The sequence below is a fragment of the Oenanthe melanoleuca genome, chromosome 2 (assembly GCF_029582105.1).
Source record: "Oenanthe melanoleuca isolate GR-GAL-2019-014 chromosome 2, OMel1.0, whole genome shotgun sequence".
NCBI classification, from domain to species: Eukaryota; Metazoa; Chordata; class Aves; order Passeriformes; family Muscicapidae; genus Oenanthe; species Oenanthe melanoleuca.
The window spans coordinates 75,373,475-75,399,552 of record NC_079335.1 but is presented as its reverse complement, the minus strand read 5'-3'; the positions used below and the strand labels follow the sequence as shown (position 1 = coordinate 75,399,552).

General features: G+C 37.9%; 1 protein-coding gene across 3 annotated transcripts in view; it reads left to right on the top strand.

Moving 5' to 3' along the window:
- CDH12 (cadherin 12) overlaps positions 1-26,078 on the top strand; it is a 519,546-nt gene that overhangs the window by 480,797 nt on the left and 12,671 nt on the right. For all 3 annotated transcript variants that reach the window (XM_056485304.1, XM_056485303.1, XM_056485302.1), the window contains 2 exons: positions 1,685-1,938; positions 22,475-22,611. In XM_056485304.1, coding sequence (XP_056341279.1) covers positions 1,685-1,938; positions 22,475-22,611 — 391 coding nt within the window. The remainder of the gene's footprint in view (positions 1-1,684; positions 1,939-22,474; positions 22,612-26,078) is intronic.

Below are 26,078 nucleotides of genomic sequence, written 5' to 3'. Positions count from 1 at the left end.
ACAGTGTGGCAGCAATTTGAATAATGGACCAACATATCTGGTTTTAGTGAAGGCAACATCTTAAGGTTTCACCACTGGGGCATGAGATCTACCAGACCTAATTTTGTCTGTTTCTTCTCAGGCTTAGTTTATTCTCAGGCTTAGTTTCTTCTTCTTTCTGTCAGTTCAGACACAAAGGTGCAGCACATACTAGGTCTTCTGGTAATTTTGTCTGTAAGATGGTTGTGTTTGGTAGTAAATTACTTTCAGGTCTGATTATTTCTATGCCATTGAGATTTATATGGCTAAATTTGGTCCCCAGCTAAAAAAAAAAGCCTGAGCGTCTAGTTTACTAAAATTATGATGTCTTTCATAAGCATTTATAATCATTATGGTAGCTGTTCAGCTAATGCAAGTCAAGGTAACTCGATTTTAACTGAGCTATTTCAATTTACACCTGTCAGTCATCTGGCCAAATATGTCCTGTTGTGATAAGGACAGAAAACTGAAGAATTTAAATCTGTCCTGGTTGTGACAACTGACTGAAAGCATTGGAGGGAAAAAAAACAAAAACAAAACAACAACCCAAAAAACAGACATTGACATATTCTTGTTCATATACATGTAAACCTGTTGTGTTTTCCAGGTAGCATATTCTTTCCCATAAGCAAATTTCCACCTTAACAATTATAGGCAGAAACCACTAGGTGCCAGTGTTACCCAGACATCAGGAAAAGGCTTTGTTAGAAACCTTAAAAACAACGTGAAAGCCAATGCAGATAAACCCTTTAAATGAAAATAAAGCTTCTGAATCTTTTCAGCTAAATAAGACTGCATTAAGGGTTTTGAGGTGATTACTTTTCTAGAAGTAAAGGCACTAAATTGATATGTGTTGACAGAAAGCCACATCAAAACAACCTGATTGCAGGATACATTCCATCAGAACCTCACATAAGTACACAAAAGCTGCAGTATCATCTTCAAGACCTTATGAGTCACACCTAGGATCATAAGACAGAGCCAAAGTCAGCATTTTGCAATGTACATGCAGCTCAAACATATGGCATGGATAGCAGCTCACTGCTAAGATCGACATTTTACAGGAAAAGCTTTTTTCAGATCAAGTTAGAATTCACATTCCAAGTCATACCTGAAGTTTGTTTTGACTCATTGGTGTATATCAGAGTTTTCATTTGGACTTATGTTCATCACTTTCATGGTCTTCTGAAAGATTTCCCTGCTAAAAAAAAAAAAAAAAAAAAAAAAAAAAAAAAAAAAAAAAAGAAGGGAAATCTTCTATTTCAGGTTCTATTTAAGGAGCTGAATCAGCTAGAGACAGCTGATTGCCAGTGCATGGGCGTTGGAATGCAAACCTCTGACTAACTTGCACTCAGCTCATTTGTAAAAGATGAATCTCACTCATTTAACTTCAGACATCTACAGTGTACCTGTTTACATCCATGCCAGTCATCCTGATTTTTTTGATGTAGAGAAGCAGTTATTTCCTGACTGATTCATCTGGCCTGTTTCAAAAATTACCTTAGCATAAGATGAACTGCAAAACAAACTTAAATGATTGATTAGGCCAGGAGACGAGATTTACACTTAAGGCATCTTAAGTTTTGTCAGATTAATCCAACCAAAGTGATTTTACAATGTCTAATTTTTAGTCAAATCTAATGTTTTGCTTTTGTTCTTCCTACAGCCATTAGACTTTGAAACTAAGAAGGCATACACCTTTAAGGTGGAGGCCTCCAATCTCCATCTTGACCATCGGTTTCACTCAGTGGGTCCTTTCAAAGATACTGCCACTGTGAAGATAAATGTGTTGGACATGGATGAACCTCCAGTGTTCAGCAAGCCCATGTACACCATGGAAGTCTATGAGGACACACCCGTGGGGACCATTATAGGTGCAGTGACTGCACAAGACCTGGATGCTGGCAGCAGCTCAGTAAGGTAAGAGAGCTTTTCCTCCTTCAATAATTCTCTGAGAACCCAAAGTGCTTCTGACAGTTGGATGCACTGGCAAAGAACTTAGTGTGAAGGTATAAAGTATACCAAGTCTGTCAGTGTAAGAGATAACTGATGCTCTGAAAAAAATATTGGAAGGAGATGCTTGTTTGGGTGAATTATCTGGAAAAATAATTGAGTGCTCACAGCTTCTTATCATGCTGATCATGTAAGTTACCACACACTGCCATGACTTCAGAGATGGTGTGTTAAGACTAAGGAATAGAATGGTGTCTGGATGTCACAGCCCACTGGTAGAGGACATGGTATTTGCTATAAATTCTCCTCCAGGCTGAACAGAGACTCATGCCAGGGGACTCTAAGGCTTTTATTGTACAATCACCATAACTCTGACTCATAAGCCCTTAAATTCTTACAGTGTACTTCCACAAGAGTGGTAGCCCTTAATTTTGTAGGCTACACTTCAATAAGTTCTCAACTCCCACAACGAGCGCCTCAAAACATGCTGGCTCACAAGCACACCTCCAGAGAGAGTGAGGGGGCCAATCCATGACTTTTATAGTTAACCTGGTGCACACCTCTTATGTAAAGTCGATTTTTCATGCTGTTTTGTTAGCACATGCACAGCCAGCACTTCTCCAGGGAATGAGTTGGCAGGTGGAAGCTGAAAATGAGTCTCAAGGAGGAGCAAGAAGGTGGCTGAGAACAGCCCAGCCCCACCTCTGCAGGATCCTCTCCTCTGATCACACCTTTCCTGTAGCAATGCTCAGAAAGTTTGAGACAAAATGTGCTTAGGTCTGGTCCTCTATGCTGGGTCCTCACAAAAATATCTCCTAACCACAGTAGTGAGAAAGAAGGTTTTACATGCTGCATCTGTTTGTGTCAGACCTCAGTGTGACAGAACTGACCCTTTCACAAGAACCACTTACTCCCTACATCTGTCAAAGAACAAATGATTTGATAAATAATCATCACACGTTTCCTGTCTGAGGCTGAGACATGATTGCTGACCAACATGGCTGTGCTCAGCACAAGGAAACTTGCCAGGCAAGCCTCTCATTTATTGCTGTAGCTTATTTTCATGAAATAAAAAGGAGTGAGCATCTGGTATACAAATGTAATGCATTGATTTTGACAAGCTATTTACAGCCACATCAGAAAGATTAAAGTGAACCAGAGTCATGTACCAAGAAGGAGGCTTCTTAAAGCTTAGACATTGTCTAAGGCATAGGCAGCTGTTAACACATACTTCCAGCACCAATTTGTGCTGGGCATACCTGACTTCAGGAAACATTTATCCCCAGATTTTCATATTAAATACTGAAGACATAATGCATGTCATCAATTTTAAATATTAATGTCTATCAAATGGGACAATAACAGAACAGGAAAATTACATGAGTGTCTACCAAGCACATGCAAATTCATGCATATTTGATTACAAATTAAATTTGGACTTTTTAAATCTATGTATAATAATTATGTGTATTTTGGCTCAATACTTATATTCTGAAAATATACAATAAACCTGCTAGTTGTATTCATATGCAAAAATTTAACATACACTGTTTAGCTCCTGCTTTGTCAATTCAATGTTAATTTTTGCATAAAACTATTACTACTGCTATTTGTTTCACTTATTTAATAGAATCTTCATTTTTAAAAAATATAGATATTTATTTGTTCATAAGCCTGATACATTCCATCTCTGAAAAAGGATCAAAAACCTTCACTAACAAAGACTGAAGTTGGAATCTTTTTCCCTGGTGATAGCCTATGAAAATAGCCCAAGTGAAGTAAATATTCTGTTGAAAACCATACAAACATACTCTCTTGCAACCAGATAGAAAGCCTTTAATCACATTGCTGAGCAGTTTTTCATATGACTGTGGAATAATTTGGATGTATAAACAGTTTCAGTGAGAGTTTTTCATTTTACAAACATTCCTAGGAGACTGAAGTGCTTTTTACTCATTCTGTATTTGCAACTATGCAAGAAAAATGTCTCTCGATGGTTTATCCACGTAATATGTTCACTGGAATACTGAATCCTAAGCCATTTTATAATATCCATGTCTACAATTTTTAACCCTGAAATCACTACTTGAATGTCCAAATGCCCATCAAAAGTCAATAGCCTTACATTTTAGTCTCCCTGCTCTTTACACCAACAAACTGCCTAAGTCCTTTCAGGGTCATGTTTATGAGTTGATTTGGCTGGTTCATGCCCACAGAAAAATATGAACTATGTCCCAGAATGTTCTGGTGCTCTTCAGTGATGTGACTTTTGGGCACATGTGCATCTACATGACTTATGTTCAGAGTCCTATTTTCTACCTGTGCAGCAATGTCCTGCCCAGTAAGCAGCCCAGATGGATTCGTCCCTGTGTTGCCAGTTACTCCTCTTCCATTGCTGCAGCCACCACCACAGGACATTAGCCACCATCTAGGAGTCAGTGCACATATGGAATACTGGCTACTTTTCTTATTCAGAGATATCTAGGGCTAGCTGTATGGCTTTCACTTCTGCAAGTTTTCTTCAGCAGTCATTGTGTAGGACTCCACACAGCAGCTTTCCACCTCCAGTGGTTTCCTACCATGCAGAAAGATCCATCAGAAAATAGAGCATGGCCTCTTCTGTTTTAGGACAGTTATATGATGGTGCTTCTATGACCATTGTGCAAGGAGTAGCCTCTGGATCTTTAGGAGCTGTCTTGGAGTGATTTTATGATGATACTTTATTTTGTAATTTTCTGCTTATGCCCAGAAACAGCTGCTTTGTTTTTTTGGGTTTTTTGGGGTTTTTTTTTTTGTCTTTTGTTTTGTTTTGTTTTGGTTTGGTTTGGTTTGGTTTGGTTTGGTTTGGTTTGGTTTTTTCCTCCTTGAACTGTTCTGGCTTTTTTTCTTTTTTCTTTCAACCTTTTTTTTGAAAAAAAAGTGGGGAGAGGTTGCCTCAAACTCAAGAGCTTAAAGAAGCTGGACCAACATGAGCAAGGACACTAAAACCTACCAGCTTCTGTGAGCAAGAGTCTAACATCAGAAAGATTCCCATTTATTCTGCCCGAGCAGCTGCACTACCTCCTGTTCCTCTCCTTCCCTGAGACAAAAAGGGGGAGACTCAATCTTTGCCTCATGGCTGTGCTGTCTGGTGAAGGGTTTGGGTTAAGTTTTTGAAATTTCAATATCTAGCATTTTTTCAATCCTTTACTGTGCCTTGCGGGCACCCTTTTGTTTTCTTCTTTGTTAATAAACAGTTTGGGATTTTTTTTTTCCACTTTTACCCACTAAGATTCATTTCTCTCATTGGCAAACAGGGTTATCAAAGCCCTTCTCTCTGATAAAATGCTCATTCCAGGGAATTTTCTCCTAAAATTTGTCCCTAAACCTAGACAAGGACATTATAATTTTTTACTTTACTATAGACCATTTCCAGGACTTCTAATTCTCTCATGTACTGATGCCTTCATCTGCTGGGATCCATTTTCCTGGGAAATTCACAAGATCTTCCTTAAATGGATATCGTGCCCTCATGCTATAGAGAGGCCATCTCCAGAGGCTGCAAATTGCTCCTTCTTTTCCAATTCCTTCTTCAATTTTCCCATCCCTATCAAGGGATTTTAGCTGTTGTGGCTTCATGACCTCTCAATTGTTGACTATCAGCCCTGTTATCCCAGCATCACCTGGCTGATGACTGCAGTCTTTCCACATTTCTCAAAGTTCTGATGAGGTCAAGGAATGGGTAATTTCAGGTTCCTGTTTGATTTGGCCCACTCTTTTGAATTTCTTTGTGAAAGGACCAGCTTTAACATCTGACCTCTCCTCTCCTGATTGTCCTCCTTCTCCTCCTTCTTCTTCCTCTTCCTCCCTTTCTTATCAATGGTATGGATCTGTAGCTTGCCTTATCCATTATTTTGTTTTGACTACTGGTGCAAGTACTGTAGTTGTGATTTGAGTGGCTGTCTCAGCCAGAATGTTGCCAAATGCAGTTTGGGTTCCTGCCTCAACTACAGTCCTCTGCAAGGACTGAACAGTGGCTCAGCAGGCACAGGTCAGGCCCCAGCACAGGGCAAGAAGCTGCTGGCTTTCCCTGGGGTGGGCAAGGCACCCTTCCATCACTGATGGGTCAGTTTGCCAGGGCTGGTCACACGTTCAGGTGTAAAGTCACAGGTAACTGGAGGTCATAACCACCCTAGGAACCTGCCCAAATCCTTCCACATACCCTGCCACCCAGGAGCTGGATGCCTCAGGGCAGATTTCAGTATCCCCACACTTAAAGTTTGTTTTATTTTACACCAGGAAAGCACTAGATTCCACAAATCCCATAGTGTGCCAATAGTGTTCATTAATACTATTAGCAGTATTAAGCAGCTTAAATAAGGATCAGCAATGACCATGGGAGCCTGCTTTATAAACCCATTCACATCAATCTTGGGCAGGGAGAGGCAGACGTGTTTCCTCAGCAGATAGCTCCCCACACAAAACAAGGCTGCAATGCAAAGGGCAAAGCACAGAGCTGTTGTTTGTGCTAACAAGTTCCCAGCAAATTCAGCAAAACAAAGAGCCAAACCACTCTATTACTTCCCAGATGAATGGGGGAGAGAAAAGATAGAAAACACACGATAAGGCAGTTCACTCAAGTAAATATGAAACATTGTGCATGCATAAATGAAGAAAAAAAAAAAAGGTTCATTCTCTACTTCCCATCAGCAAGGGATGTTCAGCTACTTCCCAGGAAGCAGGGCTTCAACATGCTTAGTGGTTTCTCTGGAAGTCAAACCCTGTAAATGGTAAATGCCCTTCCTTCCTCTTCCTTTCCTTAGCTTTTATATCTGGTCTGATATCATAAGCTATGGACTATCCCTTTTGTTAATTTAATTGGCATAGTTGTGTCCCCTCTCAGGATCTTGGGAATTGTTGGAGGCAGAGTTGATCCTGTACCAGAGCTGTTCAATAGAAGCCAAAACACTGGTGTGTTATCAGTACCTTTCTAGATACCAATGCAGAGCACAGCACTATGAAATCTGTTATTGGGAAATTAATGCCATCTCAGCCAGACCCAATACACCAATGTACAAGTGTTCAATATTCCATAAGTTTTATATCCGCCAAATAAATAAAAAAAAACAAAAACCAAAAACAAAAAAACAGCAAAGCAAGACCATAAGTTAGGAAAATGTAAATTAGTTTGAAGGCATTTAATGTGTTTGCAAGTTTATTGTATCTTAACCAATCATACATTGTTAACTGTTTAAAATCTAGATGATCTCATAGAGCTAAATAATTACTTCATCAATTTTATTATATTGCAAAGAAGTCCAAGTTACTTCTGAGTAAATATGCCCGCAAAACAAAGGGGGAAAAGTAAGTCATGCTCTTTGAAGACACAGCTGATAGAAATTACTGAGTAGTACTGGTAGTTTCTGGTAGTACTGTAGTTTCTCTACAAATTCATTCATTTTCTGTAAAATATCTTCCTGGAATGGTTTGGCCGTTAAGTCCGTAACAGCAAAAAGAATAGTCAACAGTCTGCCAAACAAAGACTGGGATAAAACCTGCACTGTATGCAACAGAAAGCAAAACTCCAGAGAGCAAATCAAGCTAGAACAGCTCACATGAAAAGAAACAGTATTTGTTCCAGCAACTAAATTCATGTTATCAGACAAAAATTTTACATCTGTTATGTTAGGTACATCAGGAAGGCAAAGATAACGACTAAGGATGAAAACCGGATTCAGCTGTTAAAGAAAAATATTTTGCTGGAGGACACTGAAAATGGCAAGGGTTATATTATTTTTCTCTTTTTTTTCTATTACTCATATCAAATTTTTAGACAAGTCAGAAGCCTAAAAAAGGTTTGTTTTGTAGGAAGGTATTTGCTAGAGATGCTGGAGTGAAAGGGCACAGAGCATACATTCAGTAATGAACAGGAAATTAAGCACAAGGAGAAAAAGAGCAGTAGGTATTCAGCACCTGCAAGGGTGACTGGCTTTGCAGCTGTTTGGGAACATTACCCCAGTGCACCTAATTTTCAAACTGTGTTAAATCTGGAGTTTATGTGTCTCAGGTGATCTGTTTTGTCTATTCCCATTTTATCCGTAGTGCTTCAAGAAATGCTCAGCATGCACATTAAGGTGAAGTCCTATGTACTTTTTGGCCATTAAAAATCCCAAAGCTCTTGCAAAAACAGCTCTGATCTCATTTTCTTCTCAGACTCCTCTAGTTTATTACTGTTTGAAGATGACTGTGAGGAAAAAAAGCTGCTGTTTGTTAGTGTGTTACAAAATCTGTAATTTGTGACTATGGAAGTTTTTGGTAGAGATCCTTGTATTTCTGGAAAAAGGGGGTTTAGGACTTTATGTGTCCATACAGCATGAATGTTATAGACAAAGCTGTCTAAATGACAAGAAAGCAGGAATGGAGGGCAAGACTGAATTACCTGAAGTACCTCCTAGTGAGCTCCGTCTAACAGTGTGTGAGAAGTTCAACAACTTTGCACTGACATGTCTGAAGTTGTCAGATTTCCATGGAGATGATATTCTGGCATAAAGTATAAGAGGATCTTTGTCCCTGATGTGAATCCCAGATGACTCTAATTAACAATGAGTTTCTTATTCTGTGCCAAAACACTGTCCTTCAGGTCTTCTCTGCTTGACTCAGGAGTTTTGCCTTATGAACCAAAAGAGCCACTCAAAGAAGGAAAGCTGTGGGGACTGTGAATTTTCATGAGGAAGTCCAGAGTCATGAAACTGATTTTAAAGTAAAAAGCCATGTGTACATAGTCCTGTTCTCAGTATCTTGGGGATAAGACTGTATTACCTTCATGCGCTTCAAAAGAAAACGCCTAATTTTTCTTTCTGAACTAGTTCACAATAGTCCATACACTTTTAAGAACAGGTTCTGTTTTCCCAGAAAAATACTTTGTCATTTTAAGATTAAGAAAATAAAGATTTCTTCCTGAGTCCTAGAACACCATATCTTAATGTACAAGCACCAACAAGACGAATTGAAGTATGTAAGAGTTTGACTTTTCAGTCCCATAATTCTTCCAACCTTTTGTGCCTACATTTTTTTAATTTACTTATTCTTCAAAAAGAAAAGTCCCACCTTGTGATGTAATGTATCTCATAGTTGCATACATATATAGAAAATCTGGGACATCAAGTTCCTGCGCCTCAAGTGTCTTCATTTAATAACAGATTAGGTGACAGTGATTTTTCTGTGTATGATATCATGCTGGAGAGAAACAAGTCAGTTTTGTACAGATAAGAGATGTTGGGACTCACGAATTTTGGTTCCTTTTCTGCTGCTCTGGTGGTTTTGCACACTTCTTGCCCTGTTGTCTCCTGTCAGTTTCTGCTGCAATTTTAGCTATACTCCATCCTTTGTATTTTATGAAATTCCTGTCACACACCCCATTTCTAAAACCTCTAGTCCATAAGAGGATTCTATTCTATAAGTTCTAATTTAACCAAACTATCTAATTCAAATCCCTACAGAACTACTCAGTTTCTGCTGCAGATGCCTTGGTATCATTTTCTGTCCTCCTACCAGCCCACTATTTTCTTATATCTCTTATGCTCTGTCTAATGGTATTCTCCTATCCCACAGTCTTTCTTTCTCCCACGGCTGGTTTCTGTATTTTCACTTCTGAACCATCTCCCATTAGCTTCATTGGTCTCCTGCTCTACCCTCTTCTTTTCTTCTGCTGAGGATAGACTTTTTCTGATCTGTGTCTTGATGTATTTGTTTCACTTTGTTCTAGCTACTTTATCTTCTTTGGAAAACTATGGAAACTCCAACATTTTCTCTGAATCCCAAGGTGTATATTTGGCAGACACATCTGCTCTTTCCTCACCATCCTCTCCTTCCCATTCTCATTTGGCTCAGTGAGCATCAAGCTACCATATACTCAAGATCCCCACCCACCTACCTTTCAGCAATGTTGGATATGATATAGGGCAATGAACTCCTGCTTCCAGCTCCCACTTCTCACTTTCTGACTCTTCCTCTGTTCTCTACCTTTCTCTGTTTTCTACCTCCTAAATTTCATCTTCATGACCTCAAGCAGTCACATCCTCTACTCCACCACCCTTTTCCTGTAAGCTTTTCTCCTGTGGTCCCATATGCTGCTCTGCCATTGCCTAGGTTTGACTGACCTGTCTTCCTCCTCAGCAGCTGGGTGGTTTTAAGGAACTGAACAGAGAAGTGATTTCTCTTCAAACAGAAGGCAAAGAAATCTTTCTCTTCTATGTATAAATTGTCCATCAAAAGGAGTTTTTTGCAGGCAGCAGTTTCTGCCTTACTTTTACCATAAAATAAGGCGTGAATAAAAAATTATTGTGACAATCCCCTTCATGGTAGTTTAAATTCCTACATTTTATTTCACACTTGCAATGGATTAGATGCATGCAGACAGTTATCACAGCTCAGCTAGTTAGTGGATCAGTGGATCAGTTTAGGTTGTGTGGTACCTTGATTTGGTGATAGGCTTGGAGCTACTACAAGGAGAAACTACAAAAAAGGTGTGAATTTGTCTTAACCTTAGTCTTAAGGCTGAAGCAATCAGGCATGATCAGTGGGGAAGGTAAATGTAGTCACTCGTTAGCCCTCTGTGATGCTGCAGCAGGTTCACTGGAAACAGATGGAGTCGTGCGTTAAAAATCCTTCCTTGCAATTTTGGGACACATGCAGACTGACATTTTGATCTGTGTGGGTTTTCTCAAGGCTGGCAGGAACATGGAGCAAAGGTAAGTACTTTCTGGCACGAGTCAGAAAGACTGTGAAAGTGAAAAATTAGACCTTCCTAAGTAAAAGACTGGTGGGAATAATTTGACATGTATAAATTTTCCTAGATCAAATCCTGGATGCACTTGAAGCGTGAAATATTTTTTCCTAAGTCCAGCAAGTCAAAAGCAACTGAAAACAAAGTCTAAAACTGAGAGAGGCCAGTAACCTTTATTTACAGTCAGTAATTCATCAAGTTACTGAAGCTTGTGAAAAACAGCAAGTGATCTTCTGTTGGCATATGCAGTCATATTATACTATAAAATGTCAGTCAGGAGATTGAACTGAAATAGATGTGCAATCCCAAGAAGTTTATGGACTACAGCTCTAAGTAAATGGCCTGTTTGTGAAGGAAATGGATGCTGAAAATCAAGAAGTATGCATTCAAATCCAAGGCAAAGAACAACCTGGCAAGGAAAGCTTTTAAATTAATTGAGAACAGCAAAGTAGCCAAAGTAAGGGGAAAGGAACAATATGATCATAATAGTTCATAATAGTTTCTGGTTTATTTCACAGCACTTGTACCACCTGGTGATGTGATTTTACAAAGCCAGTTCTCATCCCTGAGGCACAAACTGTAATTCTACCTCAAATAATAGTCTTCCTGATTTTACATCAAGAACTGTTATTCCAAATTTCTTCAGGAATGGTTTTCTCAAGGATTCTAGAAAAAAATTGTGAGATTTAAGCAGAGCTTTAATGGCTACAGCTATTATCACATCACCTCAATTGGTGAACCTCTCATGGCTTGACAGAGAATTAAGAGGGCTCAGGACTTAAAACCATGTCTAAGAAAAACATATGTGCTACAGGGAAGTGTGATAGTTGGTAATCTGCACTTTGGTGCACCAAGTCGACCCTGAAGCTATCTCACTAGTATAGAATAATAAAAAAGTTTCCCAATAATTTTCATTCAAGGTCTTTCATGCCTTTCCATAAGGATAACTATCATTTAAACCTAGACAAATTCCATGTTCTTTCTTTCTGAATTTGTCCTTTAGGTCTGTTTGCAAGCATACTTTCCTGTCCTAAAATACTCAAATTTATTATCATGATTAAATAGCTATTGCATGCGGAGTTTCTTATACATTTTGCGCTTTGTTCATTTTTTTTCAGGCTTTTAAATAGAGTTTAAACAACGGGGGTTTTGAGAGTATTACACTTTTTGGGATCTCTGTGTTTGGAAGTTTCAGTCATATTCTGACTCCAGATGCAAACAGATCTCAGATATTCCTACTTTTACTGTGTCCTCATTCTGGGCTTCTTAGTACAGGAAAGACATGGACACACTGGAGGGAGTCCAGCCAAGGGCCTTGAAGATGATGAGGGAACTGCAGTATTCTTTCTTTAAGGAAAGCCTGAGAGAGCTGGGAATGTTAACCCAGGGAAGACAAGCCTGAAGAGGCTCTTAACAGTTATAAATGTACTTAGTGCACATAGGAGCACCTGAAGGGAGGGTGCAAAGAGAATGGAGACAGATTCTTCTCAGTGACCAGGGGCAGGACAAGAGGCAGTGAGCACAAACTGAAACATAGGTATCCTCTGAATATCAGGAACAGGAAACACTTCTTTCTGTGAGGTTGACCAAGCACTGGCACAGATTTCTCAGGGAGGTGGTGAAGTGTCTCTCTGTGGAGATATTAAAAAACATTTAGAGTTGTCCTGGGCAAATGGCTCTAGGTGTCTCTGCTTGAACAGAGGGTTTGGACCCGATGACCTCCAGAAGACCCTGCCATTCTCCACCCTTTTCTATTTCTGTGACATCCATCTTTAATAAGCTGTAACAGAATCTGCACAAAATAAAGGAAGGGAATCTATGATGGCTAAAAAGACTGCTGTCAGCCTTCATTGGAATAGTAAGTACACAGGTCTATAACTACAGATTATTTTAGAAAATAAATCTGAAAATAGTGTGTAGGAAACAAAGCAAAGAGATTCAGCTCAGACAGGAGGATAGAGGAACCCATTTTAGAAATAAGTGATGGGACCTGATGTTGCTCAGGTCAGACCATCAGCATGCAAATGGGAGCAAGGAGATGCTTATCCAGCAAGTTTTGCCTGGTGCCCTCATGAAATTCATAAAACCTTTGAAAAGGTGACTTCATATTTATACTGACCTCTGCAGATTCTGCATTCCTTGATACATCAGAGGCTTGGGGAAGAGAAATGAAAGAGGAAAATGCAGCAGCTCTGCAGCATCAGAGCTGTTCTGAATAATCTCTTATTTTATAAGCACTTCACCAAACCAGCTTCAAGCAGCACAAAGAAGCCTCCAATTCTTGACTTCACTGTTTCCCCTTGTAGATCCAGCTGCAATCCAACTGAGTCCCAAATGATGATCTAAGCAAGCAATAAATCTTTTACTCCGTGCTGCAGTTTTCTCTAGAGTCAGCATGGCTATTTTATTTGCTTTTCCTTTGATTGTCTCAGCATCAGCATTTTACTTCAGCTTTTTAAATGGAAAAAAAAAATACGATATTTGTTCAGATTTTGGTTCCAAAAGATATAGAACAGAGCTAATATTTATCTATTTACATGATGCAAAAGAAAACAATCAAAGATTATTTCTATTGGATATATGCCAGTAAGCCAGCTCACCTTTATAGTGTTTATGATATTTAATGCCTTAGCACTTTATCAGAAGACAAAGCATTCCAGGCCAGACATGGGAATAGTGGCCCAGGAAGCACCTTTGTCTTATCCTTTGGGGTTTCTGTCAGGTGCACCCAAGTGCAAAGTAAATTTTAGGCTTCTACTGAGGCTGACTATCTGATGGAGTCAGAGCATTTGCTTTACCCCTCTCGGCTTTGTTTAGGGTTGAGGTATCCATTCAGGTTTACTTACTCCATCTTTCCATACTCACTCTGCCCTTTGGTAGAGACACTCAGACTCCAGACACTCATCCCAGCATGCTCTTTCCCCACCTAAAACCATTAAAGCAAAATCCCTTCACTTCTTCACCAACCGTGAGATGTAGTGCCCAGGTGCCTTGGAGAATGCAGGTGATGGGTTCCTCCTGCTGTGGGCTGGATGAAAAGGGAAAGAACAGACCATGGGCAGCAGGGCAAGGGCAAATGCACACCTTTCAAAATCAGGGTGAAATGGTGTCCATGGCCTGTAATGTGTGGTGCTGATATAGAAAGTGCTCTACTGCTTTCCCACCATAGCAGGATTGACTGCTAAGCTGGGAGAGAGGGTGTTAAGTCCAACGTGCCTTCTACTGCTGCTCACAGTCCAAAAATTGAGACTTAATTAAACTGCAGGACAAAGCTTTCCCTCTGCCTGGCTGTCTTGCGGTTCTGCCTGCTCAATGAAGCAGGAAAAATGATGCTGAGACTGAATAAAAACAATGCATTTTCCAAATGACAACAGCCTTTGATAAGATACTCAACTGGAAATGAGAAATCCAGAGCAGACAGTGGAGCTGACTGGAGGGTCAGATAAGCAAATGAACAAAACCTTTAAAGGCAGAGGGAAGAGAAATCACAGGAAGTTGTAGACAGGCAGAATTGGCAGTTTGGAAGGGCTGATAACTGAACTGCAGCACATTTTAATTCTTATATTACCTAGCATGTTTTACTAAAATTCCTATGTAAGATTTATAAGGCTTATGAAAAGTTTAACAGCTTCCCTCGCTTGACTCTGACCCATCATTAGTTTGGCTGCCTGCAGCTGCTGATTTCCTGTCAATTAATTTAGCATAATGGTTGATCTTCTCCAAGGAGCAAATTATAATTTATTTGCACAGATACACTGCTCATTCCAGACCAAGTAAGATACTGACTGCTAATATCACTAAACCTCCAACCTCCTGATTAAAATCCCAGAAGTAGAGAGCCATGTATGAAGGACTGTGAACCCCATCAAGTAGCCAGCCAAAGACTCAAACTGTTTTTTTCTTGTGAGAGATCAAAAACTTTACCTAAGTGTTTTGTGCATTTGAAAATCTCTGCAAAATCATGTAGGAATATGGCCTTTTGTGGGAAATGCTGAAAGAAAAATCACAGTTAAACTGACAGAAATATTTCAGTATGTCAGTACACTTGGGGGTGTATTTAGGTGTATCAGGTGTGGTGTGGTATAAAGAAAATTCTACCATTTCTATAGCATCACCCACACAGGCATCTCTGATTTTTGATACCTTGGAACAAAGCAATGCCTCTAAAAACTTTCAGTGTATGCTCCCTTTGTTGGTTGTGTGTTATTATTATATGGCAATAAAGGCACTTAGAGCAAGTTAGACCAACTACATTGGCTGCTCATTTTTGGTTGCATTTTATTATGCCAACTTAGCATCACACCTGAGGTGGTTTTTGAGATCAGCTCTGCAAGAATAACTGAGCAATGACCCATTTGTGACACTGGTTAGATCATAAAGCAGCTGAAAAAAATTCATTTGAAAAGGAAATTTTCATTTGGGAGAGGTACAGATAATGCTGATTCAAAGCTGGAAGGGAGGTCAGGATAGGAGATAGCTACTTAACCTGAAACAATAGCAGACCTTCTGTGACTTTGTCTGCTTGTGCACTTTGGTGAGATCTCATGTTAAGATTTTAAGGTAATATTTAGTAGTGAATGGTAGTGCTGATTCCTTTTCAGACTTCAGATGGAGCTAGGTTTTCTCTGTTGAGGGTTTTTTGTTTGTTAGTTGTTTTTTATCCTCTATTTCTAGTATTCCTCCTAAAAAAAGAAAAAAAAAAAAAAAAAGAAAAACAAAATCAACTTATTTGAGACAATTATGCATTTCCATAGGTAGGGTTGTTCTGGGATCTTCTTTGAATCCATAGGATTACTGAAGGGATATGATCTGACAGACCAGTCCAAGTTTCCTTTGCTTTGACCTCAAATGCTTCAGCAGTGTTCTGAAGATATTCAGCAAAGGTACAGAAAATTTCTGCTACCATTAAGAGAGATGGCTTAATAAATTATTGAAAACATATTTAAAAAAATACTCTGCAACCTAGTGGATCTAGCATCTGCTATGTAAAAACATTCTTTTTTTGATTAATGACAGGCAAATTTTACAACAAAATTTCAAATGTTATCTTGCTGTTATTTGTGTTAAATTTTTCTAATAGTCTTGGTATGAATATATCAGATGATGCTTTTTTGTGGAAATAGGTAAGGTTGACTGCATTTACTTCTTTCAATAAGAATATCACACTATTAAACACTGGGTATTTTTAAAATATCTAATATATAACATATATAATTGTGTGCATGGATACAGTGCAATAGCTTCTGGGTTGTACAGTGTAAAGGGCACTTAAAAATTATTGCAATTGTATTAGCACAGGACAACAAGAATTATATACAAAACTTGCCTGCTACTGTTGAGCAAGTAATACATGACACTTTATTTCATATTACCATGCTGCACAGAGGAGAAAAATATTACCATTTCTGCTCCTATAAAACTGTGTGAAACAACATTTTCAAATTAATAGAAAACCACAAGAAACAGAGTCAAGAGTAATCTTTAAGTCGAAAGGAGGTATGGAAAAGGAGCTAAGTTAATATAATATTGCTTCAAGTGCTGTAGCCCTGAGAATGACTGGAAATTTAACAATCCTATTCAGTTGTAAATACTCAGATGACTGTATTATTTAGCACAAGAAAATAAAATGTTTTGCTAAATTTATTTATACCTGTTCGAACTTAATGACTTTTTAGGCATCATGGGTTACAGCAACAGCAGAAAATGAAATTGTTGAGAAACTTGCCAAAGCAGACAAATGCCTGGCAGACTGTGCTGACGAATTCTTGCAGCTGATGAGCCCTTGTGGTGCAGCTCACACAAAACACCTGATTCCTCCAGCAAGCCTTTATGCCATGGGTGCCTGGGACTCTGAGAGCAGGGACCCATGCACTTTTGTACCATTTTTTACAATAAAAAGACCTGCTGACCAATTGGAAAAGCTTATGGTGGATTATTTGATAAGATATTTTTACACTGGGGACTCATTTCAAAAGTTCTTGATTGCACCTTTAGCAAAACCATGAAAATGACTCCTCTGTGTTAACTGGAATGGAAGATACTTCCAGTAATCAGCAGAAGAGTTTAGCAAATACCTTTGAGAAGAGTGATAAAGTTCTGACTTAGAGTTTCTCATATTTGTGCACGTAAATATGGTGATAAGATTTGTTTGAGTTTTATACAATGATAATTCAGTGAATGGATTTAGAGTTGCAGGAAGGAAATTTTAGTGGCAGGATGGGATTTTAGAAGACATACAAGCATACAAGCTTCAATATATTTGCAGTCTCTAACATTTTAATTTCTTTCAAGCTTAACTTGAAGTCTGAATTACTTGTTTCTTGTTGGAGGAGTGATTTTTCTGTTTCCCTATGTTTTAATAATGACAATCTTAAAAAGCCCCCAAAATCATTGTTATATTTTAAAATATTTGTAACTGCGCATTGAGTATGATTGGTATGATTATACTGTTTTCTATTTAGCAGAGCTTATGATTACTGAGACTATAAGGATTATCATTCCACCTATCTAGAAATTTCCTTTACAGTCTCTATTACATTACCCAGCTTTTTATTTTAGTACCAAGTGACAGCACTTCTGTCATTCCTCTGGTGTGCAGCATAATATACATCACTGACAGAAAGATTTGCTACAGCACATAATTTTCCCTTCACTTCTCTGTGTTGAAAAAATCCTACCCTCCCCTTTTTGCTGTTGAAGCTACTCAGTTATCTCTAGGCTGTTATCCTGCCTCTCCTTTTTCATCTCTTATCCAAGCTAAGCATATGTTAGTTCTTTTAATCTTTCCTCATAACTTGGAAGTTCCTAGACCCAAGACAGTTTTTCTTGCTTTTCTGTAAGCTTCCTCTAATTTTTTTATATTTATCTATTGACATAATGCCAAGGACAAAATTGTGTTGTAGAGGTGTCATATTCTCAACATCCAGTTATTTGTAGAGATCTAATAATTTTAAGCCACAGCACATGATTATTCTACTAATGAAAATTTCTTTGGGCTTTCAGGTAGTCTCATCACAGCTTGAATCTCATTTGTATTCTTCTAGTCCCTCACCTCTTTTGCCATTCCTCCTTTAATGTTTCTTTCATCTATTTAATTATATATGTATTGGAATTACAAAAAAAATAGTAACTGGTCACAATACCCAACAGAATTCTCTTAGCTTTAATTTATGTTCCAAATGATTTTAGGCTACTACTTATTATTTCTGATATGATGGGTGATATTTATATATCCCGAGTTGTCATGGACCCTCATTCTCATTTAGTTGCACTTTAATATTTAAATAAAACTGAAAGTGAAAGCAGTTTAAACAATTTAAAGTTATATACACAAATAGTGACCTATCACATTACAGATAATTGTTATTTCTTCCCTTTTCTTTCTTTGCAATCTTTTTCTTTAAAAAAGCCAGTGTTCTAAGTCACTAGGTACTAGAGTAAGCAATGTGCTTTACATCAGCAAAGTGTGAGTTGAGACAAATGAAGGTATTTTTATAAAGCTCCTCTATCACCTGGTTATTTGCCTCTCTAAAACTAAAAAAATCCATTGGATTTTTATTTTAGGAAATGTTTATTGAGCACAAAGGCACTACGATCAGAACTGATTAACCTTCAAATGCCTAATTTTGGTTGTGCTGATCTTACATTGCCACTGCCTTTTTATCTTGCACCTTATCTATTGTCTGTGCTTTAGCACTCTTTAAGGTCAATCCTTGACTTTTACCTCTTTGGTATTTAGCCTTAATTCTCTCAATGTAGCTTTAAACCAGTCTTCTCTTGCTCATTTCCTGGTTTAAATTACATAACCATAACATCAAGAACAAGCTTTTCCCATGAGAGGCAGGAGAAATCTTCCCCTCCACATTTTTAAGACAAAAAATTACATCCTGGGTTTTAAGTCATAAGTTTTAAGCTTCACAGTCTCCTTAACATCCTGCCACCTCCCATCCCTTCAGAGCAAGTTGTCACATGGGTTTCTCCAGCAGCACAGGACAGCTGTCCAACTCTTTTACTCATGGCATAACAGTCTGAAGCAACTGCAGCTGTCTGCTCGATGGCTCAGTCCCTGCTGTCCTCACAAGGATGACCTGCTGTCACTCATGTGTTCAACCACTCCACCAAGCAGTGCCATCTTCTGTGCTGCAGCAAGAGCCAGCTCAGCCCCTGCTGCTCTCCTCTCTCTGCCAGGAGATGAGCCCTCTTCCATGGGACTGTCTGTGAGAGCTCATGGGGGACATGCAGCCTCACTGTCTAGCCAGGGTTAGTGTCCATAGCTCTTGGAGCTCCTAAGAAGTCTGTGTAGACTATGGGTGAGTCTTACAGGCTTGAATCTTATAATTTTATAAACTTAATATTTCCATTCTGTCTCCTTTATGCTCCATGATGCAGCTATTCTTGAGAAAACTCAGTGTTAGCAAAGATATGTCCTTCCATACACTTCCTGCCTTCAACAACATAACCTGGAATACACTTCTCTGCTGGAAAGAATATTCAGGGTGACATATAAGTCAGATTGTACTCCCTGACAGTGAATATGAATGATATCAATGTCTGGTACTGAGAGCTGCCAGGCAGACCTATTCAGGGGCTTCTGAAAAATAATTCTTCTTTGTCCTATATCAACAAGTAAGTTCTCCCTAACTTTTCAAGGAAGAAAATACCTCTTAGGATTAGTGCACTTATCCATGGTCTGCCTTGCAGGCACCCTGAACAGTCAAATAAACCAACGTCAGTTGCTTCAAGCTGCTAGACCATGACTGGAAGATCTAGACAGCTGTCCTAATACCAGTATTTCAGCAGTGCTCCTCTGTGTATCCCAATCTCACAAGAAATGTCAGGGTTTATGTCCCAGATATTTGGGTTTGTCTCGAGAAAGGTACTGATTTTTCTGGTTGAAGGCATTTTCCCCATTTCTTCTCTTCTTCAAATAATTTCTTCCATGTTAAGGACAGAGTTCAGACTATGCACTTGGCTTTGGAAAGAGATTAGCTGTTGCTGTCCTATTTATAAAAAATTGCACACTGAGCATTGGTGTGTGAGAGTGATTTCTTCCTGTAAAAGGAAATTGTATTTCCTTAGGGCCTTTACCAAAAGTGACCTCCCCATGGGGAGTGCCAAAAAATTTCCATGTAAGACCAGAGAGATGGGGTCCAATTCATTATTTTCTTAAGATTTATAGACTTACTGATGTATCTGGGAGCAGTTCTGTGGCTGAGATGATTTTCTGCTGGGTATGTTTTTTTGGGTACTATACAAGGACAGCCAAAGAAAGTAGGAAGAATGGATGTTTTTTTGCAGCTTTTCCCATAAATTGATCTGTTTTAGACCATACATTTCTGATAATTCTGCCTATAACTCTCCCTTCTGTAGCTTAATTGAATATGTAGATTCTTAAAATGAGAGGAGCTGAAACAGCATGCCTAACTTAAGCTTATGTGCAGCACATGGAGAGAGGAGGAAGGGATGTCTCTAAAGATTAAAATAAGTAAAATTAAAAAAAAAAATACTGAGAGTGCTAATCGTGATGGACATAATAGTTTTCACACTGTTAGCACAATGAAAGTGAACATGATGAATTTGGAACTGCTACAGTTCTGCTTTTATCAAATTGTTCAATTCCCATTTCCATGGAAGCCCTGAGGAATTCTGCCATAGGTACCAGCAGGAGTAGTGCTAGTCTTGCAGTGCTTACTGTGGACTTTAATCCTGTTGAAGCTTATGTTTAGGAATAGGCATACTGGGCCTGTGCATGAAGTTAATCACCTGTGTGAATGCTTCCAGACAGAATCTGATTCTATCAGATTCTCATCCTACAAATATTCATACTTGAACTTCAAACACAGCAGTGTTCATACTTAATATGTTTTCTCTACTTTCAAAGACCCCTGTTGGAGGAGACCATCCCCTACAAAATGCTTTGAATTAAAGCCTGTACTTTTTTTCCTGGCTCATACTGTGATGTGCAGGGTACTCAGGCAAAGTTAATCTTCCTAAGGGGAAATAAAAGCCAAGTTACTTTCTCATGCTTTGAACTCATTTATTTGTGTGTTGCTGTGTATTTAATTTTGGAAGAAATTATAATTTATTAAACATGCAAAGCCTGACAGAGTAATTTTGCTGCTCCTGAGAGAGTATCTTAGGGTAATGATATTTCTAATAAATGGTTTATATATTTTTCATAATTTTAATGTCAAGCAAATTTTGAACAAAGAGATTGAAATTACAAATATGGGTAGATAATAATACTGTATTCAAGAAAATGTGCCTGCTCAACTATGTAAAATGATACATGCTGCCTTTAGCAAACCATTTCTGAGGCTTTTCAATTAAGGCAGTAAACTGGTAATGATGCCTGTCAATTGATGAAATAACCTATTTCATCTACAGAGAGGAGTTTTTTTGTGATTTTGATTGAACAAAATGTCTCCAGACAAGCACATCACCTTATTTGTGCCTTTTTTACTCTTCAAGTCTTCCAGAGCTATTGGCATTCTTAGTACCAAGTAGAAATATTTTCTTTGTAACTATGACACGTACTTCTTTCTACAGTTGTTTCCTTCTACAGAAGTAAACAATTACAGTGCTTATCATTCCATTTCCTCTAAATTAAATACATAAATAACTCTAATTAGTGATGAAAAAAGCAACTTTTATTCTTATTGGTTTGAATGAAATGAGGTGCCATTGGAGTGGTTCTCTAGGCTTTATAATCTTCTGAATGTACTCGTTGCTGAGTGCCATTTTGTTCTTATTGCCTACTGCTCACAAATGGCTTCCTCAATTTCATCCTGCCTAGTTTTTGAGAAACACTATCAAGGTATGAAGAGACTAACAATGAAAAGGAAATTAGTAGCTGGAGGCAATTGCAGCAGAAAAAAATAATAATCTGTTATGACTATAAACAGTAGCATCAAATGTGAAAATAGACATTCAAATTAATTAGCATTTAAGGGAAATGGGTTTGGATAGTTATCACACTGCTTTTAAGCACCTATTTTTACAGGTACATCTCTGCTTTCTATTCCTCGCTAGAGAAAAATAAGAAATAAGTAGACCTTTCCAGTTTTAAAGCTATTCTATGTTCATCCTTCTTAACAACTAAAGGTTCAGGAAAACAAAAATAAAACAAAACAACATAAAACAATGATATTTCCCTGTTCCTCACAGGTCGAGTGAAAGGTGCATATTCTTCACAAAAGCAAATTCTGTTTATTGACCCTGTATATGTGTGGCAATAAGTATACCCTTCTCCATCTCCCTTGCTGTTACCTTGCCAAAATCTTTTCAGTCAACTCTTTGTGAGGCTATGTCCAGCTCACTGCAGCTACAAATGGATGCAAAGAGACCAGATCTGGCACATTCTTCATCACTATCCCTACCTCAAGCCCTATTTCACATACCTTCTCTCTTTTGCCCTCTAAGCCTGTGTAGTGCTTCCAAAATGGCTGATATAAGTAATCAGGGTCACAGAAGATATGCGTCATCTTCTTGGGACTTCAAGATTTTCAAATAATCTGAACACCAGGAGTACTAAACCTTTTATTATATCCCATTTCCCCTTGAGCATTCCAACTCAGCAAAAAAAGAAATAAACAAATCATTCTTTATTGTCTTCTTCCTGCAAGGATGGTAATAGCTGAGAAGAGGAAAATAGAATTTGAGGCGACTACACTGCTGCTATGATAAATGAGTAATATTTTCACATTTGCATCTACTTTCTTTAATATTTTTCACATGCAGATACTTCATGGATTGGAAGAATGATGTGGACAGCTACTTTACAATAGATGCTACTGAAGGAACCATTGCTACTAATGAATTACTGGACAGAGAAAGCACAGCACAATACAATTTCTCTATAATTGCAAGTAAAGTTAGTAAGTATGACACAAACTGAATTAATATGCTAATATGGTGTTTTTCTCAGAATGTAATGCTCAGGTATAAATATAATGTGAAGAGTGCTTGAATTGCCAAGAGTGTTTAAGACAGTTCAATGAATATCATTTTCCAAGACTCGTGAGGATAATTGTGATGTTCAATCAGCCCTGTTTAGTAAGGTTTTGCAAGCAGACCTCACATAACCATAGTTCCCTTAGAAGGTGAAATACATTTTGTCAGCATGCTGAGCATGAGGATCTGTATGGGTGCCCTCTAGCTTTGATTTCTGATTTTGTAAGTCACTTCATATGAAATTAGGTTAGTCAAATAACAGATCTGTCAATGCGCTTTTTGAAGGCAGAAAAATGTAAAGGGTCATTTGATACTCATATTAAAAGTACTCTAAAATTAAGTCAAGATCTAATGCCCTAAATGAACTAATCTGTGTGCTGCATCTCTGCTCTTGTCTCTTCTCTCTTCCCAAAATTTTGCCTAACCCCTTTTATGTGATTTGTGGTGGGATAATTTAATTTCTTGTCTCTGCATCTTCTACGTAGCCTTTATTTTTATGAGAAGTCCCTTCTTCCAATATATCATGTACCTGCAACTTTCTTCATTGCCATCCATGTGTATGGCATTTCTCATTCATGGTCTTGTCAAACTGTAACTCTCAGGTGTACCTCATGCATTGAATACAAGTCTTTTTGGTCAATTAGCAATTGTGCAACGGCCACAGAATTCTTTCTGTTGACATCAACAGGCTGTAAAAGAGGGTCCTGCTGTATTTCTTATTCATTCTATGTTGTTTATGTGTCAGAGAAGGCAAGTTTCTGTAGCAAAGAACATGTTTTCCTCAATGTATTTCTTGTCCAAGTCTTTGAAAGTTAATACATCCTACTAACAGGAAGAGGAAGATTTGGGAAGCGGAGATGGTCTATATTATTTCAGTTGTAGTTATCTCAAAAAGAACCATGGGTTCACTCCTGGGAGCTTGAAAATATAAAGAGAACACCAGTCAAATGAACACTTGAATTTTATCCATAGATTGAAAAAGGCATACACTAACAGAGAAGCCTAAACTGTCAGAAGTGGTTGAGTCCATGGAGATACAAGTGCAGTATATATTCCCAGAAAATCCAGCAGGACTGTAATTTGATTCCAGAGAAACTGAAAGGCAGGCAGATGCAGAAAGAAGTTCTCATCATGGTATGTTTCAGTAAAGCTTAACTATTTAGACTTAGTAGTGGGCAAAGGACATTTCAGAATTGTAATTTTTTTTCCTTCAGTAAGGAAACAGTTTTAGTAAATTGATTTAAATCTTTTTATTATTCTCAAGAGTAATTAAAGATGCTTAAAACCCTAAAATGTATTTGTCCATGGACATATATAAAACAGTATGAAATTTAAGCAGAGCTGTAGCAAATAGTATGTATTTTGAAATGCCCAATTTTATTAATTGCTATGTTAAGAACCTGCACCTAAAACATATCTGTGCTTCATTGCAGCATATCCCAAAATATATATACATTGACCATTATCTATAATAATAACAAAAATTGCCATATCTCTACTATACTAGTAACTGGCAAAATTTGGGGGGATTTGAGGTATAGTAACTGTCAAAACATTATGTGCAATTGTCTGACTAAGAGCATAAAATAAAGGTGGAGGATTGAGAGATGACACACTGCACAAAAGCAAAAATAATGGTTTGAAAGAAAAAAAATGAAAAAGATAGAGGGGAAATTGTTATATTTGAAGAAATATTGATATAAAAAATTGCTGTCCAGTGCTGACACAGAAACTGAAACTGTCATCCCTTATCACAGAAAAAAACAGAGAAATGCCTTGATATATGCATGACTTTGTTGAAGCATGTCCAGTATTGAAATTAGCCGCATAAACTTTCTTCAGAAAAGAACAGACAGTATTATTATTGAAGTATTTTCACTTCCTCCCGACCTTATCTCTCTATAAGGACATATATACATATTTCCTTATAAAATGAAAATAAATAAATAGACTCATAACTAGTAGCAGTCAGATTATGTTATTTAAAAAAACTTTATTGCTAAAATTTTGTTTTCTTATTCTGAGAGAAGAGGAACAATACTTCCCACACTTTTTAGGCACATCCTAATGATCATTCTGTAAACTACCTTTTCTTGAGTTGTCACTGAATGGAGAAGCTTTTAAGCAAGAGATGGATGATCGTTCTGCGGACATGCTGATGATGAGACAGATATGAAGGCAGTTTAATGCAGAACATACCTAACCCACTCACAGAAATAAAGTTCAAGGTTTATATAGAACAAAGTCCATGAGCAGGTGGAGGACATTTCAGACCCACATTGCTTTCCCCCATTTCACTTCCCAATTCCTCTGTACCTTTTTTCATTACCTGACTAATTTAAATGTGGCTTGTTGTTTTGTTTTTTTAACTCTTAGGATAAATCAACACCCTAGTAGCCTGTATGGTTGCTGTTTCTGAACATTTTTGATGCCACAAACCCTATCCAAACTAATAAATTAAACATGGCTCTCATTCATTTCAAGCACAAAGGCCACCTGGCATGAAGTAGCTTATTTCTATGCCTTCTTACCTCCCAGAGGCCCCACATGCAAATCAATCCTTTAAGAGTAGTCCCTGCCTTTACTAATTCCCAGCACATGCATGTGAATTGTCCACAAGACCACTGGTTGCCCCAGGCCAAAACTGTATTAAGAGCTGCTATAAGATCATAGTGGAATAAAAAAATAACAGTCCAGTGTTCAAATTCCTCCATATGCTACCTAATTACCTAGTATGGAAGTGATCTTTTTTATTTTACAAAAGAGGAGATAGATAAAATGCGTAAGAGTTTATCTCTGCTTTCCTGTCCTCAAGGCATAATTTAAGAATAAAAAGAAAGTAACATTCCTTCCTATCCAAACCATCTTTCCAACTCACCTATGCCTAGGCCTAAATTTTGAGAATGTTAAAAAAACCTTAAATCTCAAGATGGAGTTGATCTTCTCCTGCATACCATAACTGGGTTTAAGGAATCAGCAGTTCTGCTCAATAGTCAGTACCTATTTTGTCAGACACCTTGGATTTTCATATTTCCATTATTCAAAGAATGTTGCTTGTTTTCTATTGCTATGATAGCTTTGAACCATTAAGATGTTGACATATGATGGCAATCAAGCAAAAGAAGGAAGCAGGATGGTCACTGTTTTACAGACAAGAAAAAGAACAAGGGAAGATGAATTCAACTAATTAAGTTGATAAAACAAATTAATAAAGCTAATTAATTTTCCTGTGTCTTCCAGGCAGACTTGAAACATGAAATCAGTTTCTTAATTTCTAGGCTCATGATTTAACCAGTTTGTCTTCTCATCTGTGTAATCTGGGTTTAAAAAGCATAAGCAGATGCTTTTAGTGACTCACTCAGTAATACCAGCATGTACATCGCTATTGTGT